This window comes from Typha latifolia, chromosome 3 (genome assembly GCF_019914945.1).
Source record: "Typha latifolia isolate L0001 chromosome 3, TyphaL0001v2, whole genome shotgun sequence".
In the NCBI taxonomy this organism is placed as follows: Eukaryota; Viridiplantae; Streptophyta; class Magnoliopsida; order Poales; family Typhaceae; genus Typha; species Typha latifolia.
The window spans coordinates 3,243,067-3,257,614 of record NC_133088.1 but is presented as its reverse complement, the minus strand read 5'-3'; the positions used below and the strand labels follow the sequence as shown (position 1 = coordinate 3,257,614).

The 14,548-nt window shown below is 37.5% G+C and overlaps 4 protein-coding genes across 8 annotated transcripts; 3 read left to right on the top strand and 1 right to left on the bottom strand.

Annotated features, from left to right (window-relative positions):
- The first annotated feature begins 3,118 nt into the window (after positions 1-3,118).
- LOC140785130 (RING-H2 finger protein ATL70-like) lies at positions 3,119-3,913 on the top strand. The gene has a single exon (XM_073132881.1). The coding sequence runs from the start codon at positions 3,234-3,236 to the stop codon at positions 3,759-3,761; it is 528 nt and encodes a 175-aa protein (XP_072988982.1). The 5' UTR covers positions 3,119-3,233; the 3' UTR covers positions 3,762-3,913.
- A 528-nt stretch (positions 3,914-4,441) lies between these two features.
- On the bottom strand, positions 4,442-7,559 carry LOC140785129 (probable receptor-like protein kinase At1g49730). 5 transcript variants are annotated; one of them, XR_012108387.1, is made up of 10 exons: positions 7,270-7,557; positions 6,741-6,996; positions 6,550-6,602; positions 6,395-6,462; positions 6,170-6,259; positions 5,986-6,055; positions 5,632-5,896; positions 5,287-5,426; positions 5,035-5,198; positions 4,442-4,900 (listed from the first exon to the last, which is right to left on the bottom strand). XR_012108387.1 is itself a non-coding variant. In XM_073132879.1 (7 exons), exons 1-7 carry the CDS (start codon positions 7,325-7,327, stop codon positions 5,595-5,597), a joined length of 897 nt encoding a protein of 298 aa, XP_072988980.1. In that variant the 5' UTR covers positions 7,328-7,559; the 3' UTR covers positions 5,488-5,594. The 5 variants fall into 5 exon arrangements, 2 of the variants coding, with proteins under 2 accessions (XP_072988980.1, XP_072988981.1); XR_012108385.1 differs by having other exon boundaries at positions 5,035-5,426; positions 5,580-5,896; XR_012108386.1 differs by having other exon boundaries at positions 5,035-5,426; positions 5,580-5,896; positions 7,175-7,298.
- A 1,435-nt stretch (positions 7,560-8,994) lies between these two features.
- Positions 8,995-11,393, top strand: LOC140783375 (MD-2-related lipid-recognition protein ROSY1-like). Its single transcript, XM_073130249.1, has 4 exons — positions 8,995-9,222; positions 9,387-9,488; positions 10,254-10,414; positions 11,081-11,393. The coding sequence occupies exons 1-4, from the start codon at positions 9,126-9,128 to the stop codon at positions 11,186-11,188; spliced, it is 468 nt and encodes a 155-aa protein (XP_072986350.1). The 5' UTR covers positions 8,995-9,125; the 3' UTR covers positions 11,189-11,393.
- Positions 11,394-11,990: 597 nt separating this feature from the next.
- On the top strand, positions 11,991-13,323 carry LOC140784566 (uncharacterized). The gene has a single exon (XM_073132051.1). The coding sequence runs from the start codon at positions 12,089-12,091 to the stop codon at positions 13,160-13,162; it is 1,074 nt and encodes a 357-aa protein (XP_072988152.1). The 5' UTR covers positions 11,991-12,088; the 3' UTR covers positions 13,163-13,323.
- The last annotated feature ends 1,225 nt before the right edge of the window (positions 13,324-14,548 follow it).

The window sequence follows — 14,548 nt, the reverse complement described above, 5'->3', positions numbered from 1 at the left end:
TACCGCAGGTTTAGTATTGTTAGCAAGCCTTTTCTACGCGGCGAGTTTTTACTGGCCATTCGATCTCCTTAGCCGCATGCGGGTGGTTTCGCATACGAGAAGACGCTTCGTCCTCCGGTATTAAAATTTGGGGGTGAGATAGAGGTTAGTTGGGAGGGAGGGACGGAGGGAGTGTCACGGGAGCGGCACATGACCCGGGGAGCCGCATAATTTGGGGACTTGAACTTTGTTTGTTAAATAACTACCCCAACATAGTTGAAATCTTTGGATCATCACCCTTTGGGTTGGGCAATCATTACCATTAACTATTTAACTTTGATCAGGAGTGTTTAGTTGCCAGAATGTTGTGAGAAAAAAAATTTCACTTATTTTTAAGAACTTCTTCATTTTCTTCTAAATATTTGGTTATAAAAATAAATTAATTGATAATCTTCTGAAACTAACTATCCTCCCTGCCAAAATTAATTTTTTTTCTACTCTTTGGAAACTTCAACTGCTCAAAGTCAAATTGTTCCTCCACTCTATATCAATAACCTATTATTTTGGTGATTTAGAGATAGCTGTTTGGGCAGCACATTAGTAAAATTAAATTTGAATACTTACAAGTTGTAGAAGAAATTAGGCACTCATCCTTGAAACCATGGTGCTAAAAGAAGCTTTGCTCTGCTCGATCAGAATAGGTTATACTAATGCATGGGTCGAGTCTGACTCAACCATCTTAGTCTACATTTTAAAAGATGGGCATCGGTCGTTTTGATCTATTGCTTCTATAATTGATGATATTAAAATTTTAATTAGCAATTTTAACAATTATAAAATTACTCATATATCTCATTAAGCTAATTTAAGTGTTGATTGGCTTGCAACAAAGAGGAGAAGCCTCGACTTCGAATGTATTTAGGATGGAGGATTTCCTTCTGAACTTGTTTAAATTTTGGTCTCCGATTGCTCAAGAGATTTTATACCTAGTTAACATCTTAATATAATCTTTTCGTTTAAAATATTTTTTTTTAAATTTGAATAGGTTTGGGGCATTGAAAATAAAGAAACGGAGGAGAGGAGGAAAAAGAGGAAGGTCCACATGGTGAGTGGCAGAGTGCTTCCTATAAACAACTGTGACTCTGAGAAGAGGTGCAGTGCAACCAAAGTATGTAGCATTTACCCCCACATCTGCAGCTCTTTTTGGCCCACTGTAGCATATTAATAGTTTTGCTGCCTTTTATTGCCCTCAAAGGGAAATTATTGTAAGTTTCGCTTTTTGAAAGGGGGGGGGTTGAATTATTTAAGTGGCCCCTTTCTAGTGTTATCTGGCATTGCTAGTATCTAAAGTCTGCCAGGACTTTTGCAATTTAATTACAGTTATTTTTTAATTTATATTATTGGGTTTTTTAAAATTATTTTAAAATATATACGATGTACATTAAAATTATTTTAATACTAGTAGTGATAATTATAAGATGGGGAGAGAAATTGTAATTTTAATGCCTCAAAAATATTTTGACCTTAATTTTCTTAGCGGAGAGTTATCTGATGGATGAATTAAATTAACTATATATATATATATATATATATATAATGAATTTAATATCTTTGAGTAAGTTTTATAAAGTTAAAAGGTAAAAATAGGAAACTGATTTTAAGATAAAGTGAGGGGTATTTTAGGTATATATTTTTATTTTTAAAATTAACCAAATATTCTCTATTCCATTAGGTTTATGCTTTAGGCATTAAAAATTAAAAATTACATATACATACAGTAGGATGTGAATAATAACAAAGATTAAAAAATTTTGATAAATTTTCCTCAGATTTCATGAAGGACAAAAAGGCCCTCCTCTAATCATGGGCTTCCAAGGCCCAAGAACTAATAGTTAGTGAACCCACTATATTGTTCTAACCAAATACTTGGTAAGTTTTTTATTATATCAAATTTGATCCCAAATTTGTGCAATGTCTAAATTAACATAACAACATATAAGATAAACATAATTTTAGGGAGAATAAATGATTGATTATTCAACACTATCTGTAGATAAATCTCCTAAATCTAGGCGAAATTGAACATAGAAGTAGTGGACTTTAAGCACAAGATGCTGACAGATAAATTTCACTGGCTCTCTTTCTCATAGTACAGCTGTGATTTGTTCATTATAAAAGAATCCATTCAAAGAAACCATCATTCCAGCAAATTATATCCTTTGGCAAACATTTCTTCTGTCCTCCAGTCAACTTGAAAAGCTATTTACTCTTATATGCTTGCAAGTTGCTACTAAAAAGAAACAAAATCCCAAGTCAAAGATCACTCATTTCCCAAACAAATATTTCAATCATTGTCCTCATAATCCAAAACAGCTGCAGTAGTATGAGGTTAATTAGAGACAAATTGAAGATAAACCTCACTAGTAGTAGACAGAAAAACAATAGTTAGATTATTATTGATGAGCTAAGTGTTCAGATGGATAGTTAAAAGGTGCTAACGTTGTATAGATGTTTGTGAGTTTGAATCCTAACAATTGTCAGTTTAGTAAGCCAAAAATGAATTAATTCTCTGACTCTTTCTTCAATTATTCTCCTCCATCTTCTCCAACATATTATTCCACATATACAAAAAAAAATATTAAGAAATATTACTCTCAACCAGAACAAATTGACTCAAGAAAATCTCGCAACATATGAATTAGGCTTTACTCAAGACAATAAATAAGATGATTGACTAGATCTCCCCGAGTGGAACGTGAGGTGCACGCCAGAGTGAAGAGATTATAGAGATCAAAGAGCAAAAGGATAGCGAAAGCAACATCTATCCACAAAGAAAAGAAATCCAACTCTTGGCTTCAAATGCATGAATGAAGATAGATCATGACAGTTGACATTAAAAAAAAAATTACTACTACTACTACTACATAATTCTAGAAAATATCTAGAAATGCATAGATAAGGGAGTAAGATTGACCCTGGAAAAACTTGCTTTAATCTTTATAGAATAACCCTCTCAGAAGTTCGTCTCTAATTTCTAATCCTTTCCTTCCTCTTACTTCGCTCCACAGCATGTTACCGTTGACATCCCAAATACAAACTCCCCTACCAGATACCGACTCCCTTCAAAACAAAACAACAAGCCAAGACAATGCATCACCTACCAAGCAACAGCCAGCTCCACATGATCAAACACCTTCCTCCTTTCAACTTCTCAATCATCTAACTCCTTCCCCACCACTCAACAAGCATCCCCGATGAGCTCAAACACCTCGGTCATCGGCCCCGACAGCGGTAGCATCTTCACCACCGACAGAATCGGCAGTTTTGGCTATGGCGTCGGTGTCTCTGTTGGCATTCTCCTCCTCATCATCACCATCACCTTGGCCTCCTACTTCTGCACCAGGACAAACACGCAGGCACAGCCAGCAACGCGTCGAATTGGCGGTAGGCAGACGATCGCAGAATTGGCGGTGGCGGACGCTGATGTAGAACTCGGGATCGACGAGGCCACACTGATGAGTTATCCGAAGGTTTTGTATTCACAAGCTAAGCTCCGGGAGAAGGGGAGGACTACTTCAGCTTGCTGCTCCATATGCCTGGCGGATTATAAGAACTCCGACGTGCTCCGGGAATTGCCAGAATGCGGCCACCTGTTCCATCTTAAGTGCGTCGACCCATGGCTGCGGCTGCACCCGTCGTGCCCGGTCTGCCGCACGTCGCCGCTGGCCAGCCCGCTTCCGACGCCGCTCGCGGAGGTCGTGCCGCTAGCAAGGCAGTCGTGATTGAGGAGTGGTTCTCTTGATTGCTTGATTCCTTTCATTATTTCACCATATTGATCTGTAGAAAGATTCTTCACTGTAACGACTGCATGGTTAGATTCAGAATTCTCTGTTCTTGGGTGATGCTAATTAAAGTTGATCATGTGAATACATTAGTTCCAGGGAGCAAGAAAAATAAAGTAAGACATCATCTTTTGTCCATCAAAGTCTGCACATTTCTTCCAAAAATTCAATCTGGCGTCATTATATTTAGGCTTATGAAAATTATCTTCCCTTAATTGAAAATCAAATTGAGAGGAGATCATCGAATACAAAACTGCACCATGAATCATATACATATTTATCATTGGCCACAGGGTTATCAAAAAAGATGAAACACAAGGGAATACATTGGCATGTATTATCTCCAATTGCCCTGTTCTGATATATTGTTAGATGAAAGATAGTACTGAAGCAACTAAAAAGGATAGAATACTGGCACTCCTATGTTTCTAGCTATGTACTCATACTGTACTACTGCAGTGATCAAACAATAATGAAACAGTAAGTAAAAAATTTACTTCAACAATAAACAGGTAAAGAAAAATGAAGCTGAGATGTGGAAATAATGATCAGCTTAAACCTAACTTCTTTATGAAATTTGAAATCAGATATAAATCAGCTATAATAACTATAGAAAAGGATGAAACAAGAAATATAGCCTGTTGAAACCATTAAAAGAGAATATTTCAGTTCTTTATACGGGGACCAGAGATGACATGAAACATTTAAGAGGCAACTTTCAGACAGATGGACATGACATGTTCCAGCTAGATAAGGGGGAAAAACATATATCTAATGCAGACATCATGAATTAAGTTGCTCTTTCTATTTTCAGTTTACATAGGTGGCTGCAAAAAGACGATATCTTCAACCATCACATTCATCTACCATAATTCATCCTCTTCTTCTTCTTCTTCTTCATATTTCAATCAGCTGATATCCTTCCATCCTGTGCTCCCTTTTGCTTCCAAATCATTCATCTTCCCTTCCTTCAGCATCCTGTCCCACCCGTTAACCGATTCCTACTCCAATGAGGCCATGACGTCCAAAGCAAAAGAGATAACTCTGGTTACTCTGGAAAGTATTCTTGAAAAATAAACCTGAATGCCATCCACCATACATGTGAATTACAATACGGATGTAAAATATTCCAAGAACATGACATATATGCACAGGAGAAACTTTTGAGTGGCTTATTTGAACCCTTCATCTTACAGAAAATTAATATTCTAACCTTTGGTAGTTATTTAATCCTCCCAAACTTGCATTCCTGCATAACTTTGTTGGTTTGAGGTAACAGTTACAAGTATGCTAGAGAATAATAAGAATAGAGCTACGGAGCTATTCTTAGTATCCAAGGATCGTGCAAATGGGCAAGAGATGCCAAATCAACAGAACCTGGCAAGTTAGTTATCTACAGATTAGGTGCCATCAGCATGGATAAGAGGTAGTGTGATAATAACTTAAAAGTATGGGTCATCCGCACATAAGGTTTTCAAGGGAATAAAAAGAAGGAATAGAATAGTTAGTCTCTTTGATGTCGCACGCATGTGCCATTGAATGCTTCTTGTCTCCCCTTTCAGTGGTACAGAATTCTAATTGAAGCAGATGCCACATCACATTTACCTACACAAGTGAGCAAGTACTAAGAAAAAGAATGAAAAGGGAGCCACTACACAAGGTGATATACAAGAGAACCATAGCACAGAGCCTTAACCAGCTTCATCATTATTATATTCACATGCTTATATGTGTGCCTTCAAATCAAATTCTCCTTACCTAACAAAGACTAATTTATGAAATTGAATGTTCTACCCTTCCCTGCAGATACCTTAGTATCTGCCGAATAGATATTAATGATTCACTTCCTGTTCTTGTACACAATCTTGCTATGAATAGAAGACATTTAAGTTCTTTGGAATCATAACTATCTCCAAGATCAGCATCCACCATCTTGTGCATCGAATAAACAAACCCAGATTCCTGAACCCATTGAACCAGTTCGACTTCACCATCCAATGATTGACCAGTTATGAGCTCCAGGAGCAATACACCAAACTGAAACACCAAATCCCTGCTTCTTTGATCAATGTGGTCTGAAGCAAGAGGTAATTCTTGAGTACCGGTTGATATTATAGATACAGATATGCAAACACAATCAAGTATTCATATAGAAAGTTCTAACCTCCAGAGGATGAACTGTTGGATTCACTAGTGCAGTTAAAATTACAGTCCGCAAGACCAACATCAGATAGCTGATACAACAGAACAAACTGTTAAATGATCTCTTGATGGTTTCAAATATTTGTGTGAATTTTATAGAAGTACTATCAACATGAAACTTTTTTAATTACTAAGAGGATCATCACCTTGGCAACGTAGTTTGAATCCAACATTACATTATTAGAGTTGATCGAAACATGGTATACAGGAGGGTCACAGAAATAATAAAGATATTCCTGCATCAAGAATCACACACCATCATACATAACTTCCTAAAGTGAAGTAAATTCGGTAAACTTTTTGTGGTATCTCCGCTTACTTTACACATACAGTCACAAAGAGGGTTCATTTTTCTCAACCAAACCACTTACCAGGGCAGCTGCCACACCGATAGCAATCTGTAATCTGGTACTCCAATTCAACGGAGTTCTCAATGGATCTGAAAGAAAAGAGTGATGCTAATAAAGCTAACTTATCAAAGCTACCTAACAAATCCTTCAAAGTTAAGATCACAAATAGAGCGTACCATGAAGACACTCTTTCAAGCTTCCATTTTCCATGTGGTCAAAAACAAGAAACCTGAAAGTTATAGCATAAAAAAGAAAGAAATTTCAGAAAATTTACAAATAATACCATACCAAGCATGATCCCTCCATTGTCCATGAGAGAACAGGTGGATGCAAAATACAATTCAGCTACACTGACAGGGCTACAGACCTTTCCTCTCCTTCAGAAAACCCTTGAAGTCTGACGAGATGGCGGTGGTGCAAGCGCCCAAGCCGTTGCACCTCCCTGTAGAAGGTATCTTTTCCACGATCCAGAGATCTTACTTGCTTGATTGTCGCAACAATTCCATCAGCAAATCGAGCTCTATATACCATTCCCTGAGGACCACTTTCAAGAATTGTGCTGAATTCATCAGTTGCTCTTTCGATCTCCTTAGAAGTGAATTTTTTGACAAATGCCAATGGACCTAAGGTGCACAAATAGAGTGGAACAGCAAAAATTCAGCATTTTAGTCTAAGAACACCTAAAAGGAATCGATTTTTTTCCTTTGTATCTCCCAACATATAAATATCCTAAACAAATTTAAGCATATCCACAAACAATTCCTCATCAAAGGAACACCCAAATGAGATGGATAAACTCACTTTCGCCCTTAATTCTGCAGATCTTAACAAACATAGCAAAAGTGGCAACTTTAATTTGGGCAATCTAACAAGAGAAGTAAAGAGACAGCAAGTACCGGAGGATCTCGAAGGGCGTAATGCCCTGAGACGGCGGAGGAGGCCCTCCTTCTTCATCACTCGAAATAGAAACCGAGATCTCGGAAAACGTGGAGAAGTTTACCATTTGGACTCCGAGATTAAAAAGCTTCTATTCTTCTCCGTAATCCGCAGAATCTTTTACCAAACTTACCAAACTTTACCCCCACGTTCCCCTCGTCCTTCTCTCCACGATTGTAAATAAACAAATTAAAAAAAAAAAAAACTTTTTTTTTACATAGGTTTTTATTTTATAATTTTCTTTTCTTATGCTCGTTTACGGCGAATCTTGACCTTTATTTGTCTTTAGTTTCTTTTACATTTCTTTTTCATTTTATTTTTTGCTTTTGATATGCTCTGCTGTCGTATTATGGCAAGCCACGTGGTGGGCCGTGTACTGAGTCGTGGTCCAGTTTTACAAATAACGGACCGTTGCATGCGTTCAATTATGATCAAACCCATTCTAATTACGTAGCTCTAATCATATATTTAGATTTCAGACGTGATTATAATCTGCGCTCCTGAAACGGTTATGCTCAATCCTGCACCGAATCCCACTCCCCTTTCTCCACTTACCAACCTCCATCCCACTCCATGAGAGAGAGAGAGAAGTTAAACCTGGCTTTCCAATCTGGAAACTCTGTGCACTTTGTCTCCCATCTCGGATACTCTGCTCTGAAACTGGACCCATCTCCCACCTGCGCAAATCATGCAGAGATCAACGTGGGCTACTACTACTACTACTCACACCATCAAAGCTGCAGCCTTAGCCACTCTCTTCTTCTTCTTCTTCTTCATTGGATCCACACTTTCCCATGACCACATAGTGGGGGACTCATTGTGGTCGATTCCTCCAACCAACGATTTCTACGCCAATTGGGCTAGAAACACATCATTCCTAGTTGGTGACACTCTTGGTAGAAATGTCTACAACTCGGTCTAATTAGCAGTGGAGTCCTACTTGCCTCTAATTGCTTGTTGGGTTATATAGTTTTCAGGTTCGAGATGGGATTCTACAATGTGGTGCAGGTTTCTAGGAGAGAGTTTGAGGACTGCAAGAATGAGAACCCGTTCAGAACTTTTGTCGTTGGGCCAGCTTTGGTTGGTCTACAGGAAGAAGGGATGTGTTATTTTATATGTAGCTTTGGGAACTATTGCTCTCTTGGATTGAAGCTATCTGTTTCTGTCCAGAATCCACAGCCACGGGCTAATTCTTCTTCCTCTCCTGCTCCTTCTCCTGTTATGGCATAGAGCGGTGACTTTTGAGAAAATGTATTGCAATTTATTTATTTATTTATTTCTCCTCTGTTTATGTAGATATCTAGACATTGGGATGTACTTTATTTTTTAATTGTCACTACGAAAATTGTATTCCTAATTAAATAACATTATTTTTAGCCAAAAATTCTAAAATGAATTTTATATTTTTATTTAATTTTAACTATATTTCCTGTCTTTTTTATAAAAAGAAATCTTTCAATGTTAAATTAGAAAAATGACAATAAGATTAGTTTAATTAATTAATTATCTCCTTTATTCCAACTATGACAATTAAACACTATCTTATCCTATAATCTTAGTTAATCTTTTTTTCTTGGCAAACACCTAACAAAAAAATTGGATAAAAATCCTCTTATTCCGTAATCGGGCCCCTACATTAGTTACGTTAATTGACTATTATTAAACAAACTACTTATCTTTTGTAGATAATCGCATACCCCAATTTGCTTAATAGACACGCAAAGCCTCGTCCCTCTCCGAAGAATTCCTCGCTTCGCTGTTTTCTTCTCCTATAGAACTGAGAAAAGGAAAAGGAAAAGGATAAGAGCGGAAGAAAATGGCAGTTCGCATACGTTTCCCCTTCTCGATTCTTCTCTTCGCCTCTTCCCTTCTCTTCCTCTCGACCGCGATCGCCACCTCCGTCGAATACTGCAGTAAGTTCTTCCCGGTTTGATTCCTTTATCTTTTATAATTTTTTCTTTTGGATGGATTGGTACGAGATTATGATGATGATTACTGGAAAAAGATGAAACTTTGCACTTTAGATTGCGCAGTAATTTGCCTATTCTGATGGCGTTGAATAATTCGTTGTTTTCAGAGAAGGGAGCGGATTACCCGGTTAAAGTTAGCGGGGTGGAGATATCCCCCAATCCGGTTGCTCGTGGAGAGCCAGCAACGTTCACTATCTCTGCATCCACTGGTAAAAGAGTTTGCTTGCATAGTGCATCTATTTGATTTGCTTATATATATATATATATGTATAGGGCATGATATTGATACATTGATCCAACGAATTGTATGTATCTTACGTATACGTGCATGTATGTATATTGTGTTCCTTTTTCTTTTCTTTTCTTTTCTTTCTAGAATGTATAGTTATAGCTTGTTTATTCATCGACTAAATGTGTCAAATAGTTGCAGGAAGAAACAAGATTAAACGGTACAAGTAGATAGTGATGGTTATTACAATGGCATAAGCTCCAAATTTTGGCCTCCTCTAATTCCATCAAATGTATTCCAAATAAACGTTGAAAGGCAGCAAGAATAGTTCACTTCGAGCACAAAGTAGATATTTGAAGTTGCTCTTTAATTTGAGAAACCTTCTTATATCTCCTTATGATCATATCCCTTTCATCTGAATATCCAAGGTGTATCCTGGATTGCCTTATGTTCAGCATATAATCCATTAGTATGCACAGTATTATATTTGGTATATATTTTGTATTGTAACAAGATTAGCGTACTAAAGATTTAAATGCTTCATAGGATGTTTCCATGCACCCATGCAATGAAACGTACATGTAACTTGTAGACACACCTTGTGTTGCTATACAATTCTTCATTCTAGGAGTATCTCAAAGTGCATCTTTTTGCTTGTGATTGACTATTTCCTGTTTGTATAGAGTAATTACTTTGAGTGTTTACTTTTCTGGTGTAATTGATAATTTATGATTGTTTCTTATAGAGGATGGCATCTCCAAGGGGAAGCTTGTGATTGATGTCAAGTATTTCTTTTTTCATGTTCATGAGGAATCTCATGACATTTGTGAGGAAACTTCCTGTCCTGTCTTAACTGGTGATTTTGTGTTGGCCCATCGGCAAACATTACCGTCAATAACTCCTCCAGTAAGATTTCGACACTTTACTTTCTTTTTTCACCCATTAAATTGTATTAGTATGTTAGGACTTAAGAGAACTGGATTGTATAAACTGTCAAAATTCAGTTTGAGATTTAGTTAAAATTATAAGAGGAATATGCTAAGCTTCTATGCTTAATTGCTTCAGAAATGTGAGTTGGGTTTTTACACTCAATAACAGATATTTATGAACCAGCTAATATTGGTTGTGTTGGTTTTTATATAATCACAGATGGAAGGCCTTTTATTAGTCAAAAGGGTCCTTCATTCATCTAACTTATTCTATTGTTTGAAGCGGATAAATCTTGCATCTGTATTGCTGCTCACCTCTGTAAACAGATCACTTTGTTTTTCCCATGTGCTACACTTGGGTGGGTGCAGTGGGGTAAGACATGTTTTGCCTTCCAGTGGCTGGAATGGGCTTACTTTGACATCAATGCCTTTAACCAAAGAGAGAATAGGCTCATTTAAATGTGCCTTCAAGAATTTGTTTCTAGACCACCTTAGAAGGCACAATTTCACTATTTTAGCTGTCTCCATGGCATTTTTTATAGACTAAACAGTCTCAACAAAAATCTAGTAAAATATTAAGTTATTTTCATTGGTATATAGTGATAAAAATTCTTCTCTCTTGATAATTTTCTGTCTGCTATAGGGTTCATACACAATTACCATGAAGATGTTGGGAGAAGATGGAAAGCAATTGACCTGCATCATGTTTGATTTCAGCATCGGAGTCATGTCGTCTGTTGCTGATAGCTAAACCTTGTCAAAATTGAACCCTGGACCGCATCTGTAATTATGATAATCCTACTTACTGCATGTTAGTAAACAATATACTTTTGGACCATAATCTTATCTATCCTGTACGTGTGCAACTATGAAAGTATTTGTGGGCAACTATGTGCAGTTTAACCCATACCTGTTTGTCAAAATGGTTATATCTATGAACTTTTTTTTGGTGAAAATTCTGTCTTATAATTCTTTAGTCACAATCTCTCTCACTTTTACTACAAATATGTTTAAAAGAGATAATATAAAGGTTGAATGATCGAAAGTAACAGTTTTAATAGCAAATTACTTTTACGGCTAGTTTTAGATGAAAAAATAATTAAAGGTTGCATATAGATTAGAACGATACAAATAAAAGTTTAGAAGATAATTTAAAATATAGCCTAATTTTCTCCAAAATAATACCGTAATAGGACTTCCAATTTTTTTTCTTAATAATTTATTTTCATTCTAATATACAATTTACATATACAGAGTACACTGCAGTTTATTATTACAAAGATTTTTTTTTTGAAAATAATTAAATTATAAAATCCCGGAAGTCCAAAATTAGAGATAGAGCTCGAATTGTTTATACCCCTTTCTCGCATTGTATGCTGACGCTCGAATTATGACCGTTGCTCCCATGCCCAGCTCTTTTTTAACTCTTTCGGTGGCGAATGGCAATCCCTTTCAAATTTACAAGTCGCGAGACCCCACAACTTTATAGCCGTTACCTAATAAGCTTTCCAGTCAGCTCTTACAAAGAAACCATTACAAATCTCTCCCTCTCTCTCTCTCCTCTCTCTTTACGACTTCCTCTCCATCTTCTTCTTTCGAAACTTTTCCTTTCCCGGAGTCTCGCACACACCTTCTTCTCAAATAGCAGCAGATGAAGGGGTTCAAATCAAGAATCCTGAGAACGCTCAAATCTTTTCCTCAGGTGGGTCTCCAGAGACAACAAGGCCGTGTTCTTCACATCGACGCCTCCGATGAGTTCTTCGACGCCTCGCCTTCCTTAGATTTCTCTCGAACCCTTTCCGCTCTTCCTATCACAGCAGAAGAAGAGGGCGAAGAAGAAGAGCAAGAAGAAGAAGAAACCAAATCCGAGCTGCCCAGTTCCCCCAAATCACCCGATTCACAATTCATCAGCGATAAAGAGAACATTAGACCTCCACCAACACCGCCAGCTAAAGATCTCATTCAATCCGAGGCCAAGAGCTCTAAAAGACCCGATCTTGGATTGCCATCTTACCGCCATCCGGATCTCAATTCGTCCACCCTCTTCGATCCCGACCTCCTCGCCGCGTTCAAGCAGGCAATCGCAGAATACGACCAGAGCTTCGAGGAAGCGAAAACCCGAGCCAGGGCAGATAAAGATGATAAAGAAGAAGATGAAGAAGACCAACATATAGAAGAAGAGCGCCCATCTAAGCTGCCTCGCACTACAGAGGAGTACGTTGATCCATTGGAAGAATTCCAAGAGAAATGCCCTCCAGGAGGCGAGGAATCCATAATCCTATACACCACGACATTGAGAGGAATTAGGAAGACTTTCGAGGATTGCAATAGCCTTAGAAATCTACTGGACAACCTGAAATTAGTATTCCATGAGAGGGACATATCTATGGATATGGGATATCGGGAGGATCTATGGAGAGTACTTGGATGGCGCGCAATTCCGCCGAGGTTGTTCATAAGAGGTAGATACATTGGAGGGGCCGACGAGGTGATCGGAATCCACGAGCAGGGAAGGCTTTTGCCACTGCTACAGAAGATGCCACGGGACCGGTCTGGTGGGGTTTTGTGCGAAGGTTGTGGCGGCATGCGGTTTGCGATGTGCTCAGAGTGTTGCGGTAGTCGAAAGCTCTACGACGGCGAGAGGGGGGTGAATGTCCACTGCACAAATTGCAATGAGAATGGTTTGATTCCTTGCCCTGTCTGTAGTAGCTATAAGTTCTCATGATCAGTTAATTGTGTACAGTGTATCATTGAATGCTTTTTTTCTGCTCTTCTGATTATATTTTTGCAGTGATCTGTGTATTATCAATGAGAATTTGTACAATAATTTTTTTATGGGGACCGTCCGAGAAGCGGAATAATTTCATCTTTGAATTATTTCTATGATTCATTAATCTTCAGGATTGGCTTTATCTGTATTCTAAATGTTAGTGGGATAGCTATTGTTGGTTCTAAATTTTAATATAACTTCCATGGAGGAAGTAACTTTTGGACACGCTATATAAATTGTAATGAATATGGGAGTAATCTTGATCATTAGACTTAGGCTTGCTATTAAAAATATTTCTCACTTTCTAGGGAAGGTAATTATTATAGAGGGATAAGAAATCTCTTTTTGGTTACTATACTGTATACTGGCCAGTTGTCCCTGCAAAATAATAGGCCAACTTTTCTAATGGAATAAAGTCATAAGCACACTTCGGCACCTTCATTTCGATTCCAATAGCATCTATAAGAAAGCAAATTAGGACTGCTTTCCTTGCCAGTTGCATAACATCTCTGAATCACTTAAGACTGCAGCTTTTCCCATGATAAATGTTAAGCAACTTTATGGAACTGCAGCTTTTAAAATTTGCAACAAGTTAATGTAGTTCACCAACAATAAAGTATAGCTTAGCATGAGTAAAAATTCTTTCGCATGATAGTTGTTACGTTCTTCATATTCATTCTTCGAAGCTTCTTGTGTTTGCTGCTCCAACTATTCTGGCTCAAGGATTGTGGTCCAACCCTTTGAATGGTAATTTGTGCGCTTTCTATACAAAAAATGTTTGTCCAGCGATACCTATTTGCCCTAATGGAGGAAAAATTAGTCTCAAATCATTTCACCAGTTAATCTTGAAAATAGTATGGTATTTGCTGCACCAAAATGGATTTCATTTTAACATATTGAGCATCCGCAAAACGTTCCCTTTGAAAAAAATATTTCAAAAGAACATCCAGCGTCATTGCATGAACTGCTATTATGTATATCTCGCTGCACTAGTATGGAACATAAATATCAAAGCTTCCATTCTTCAAGTGTATGTACATATAGTAGAATGACCTGAAGAGAAGTCATGCATATGTTGATAGACAACTGGAACCAATGCAGCAGGATCAAACTATTGAAGCAAGAAGTTTAGTTTGTCACCACAACATCCACGTGAGTAAAATGTTTACAGCCAAGAACGGAAGCTACTTGCTTAAATAGTAAGAATGTCTGCAAACAAGAAAAATAATATATAAAGAGAAGCTCTTTACTGTGCTTGCATAAATTACAGAAGTATTCAGACAATGTCTGCATAATCCACTGCAATGGTCATTTGGAAGGACAAGCTCCGGAACAGAACCA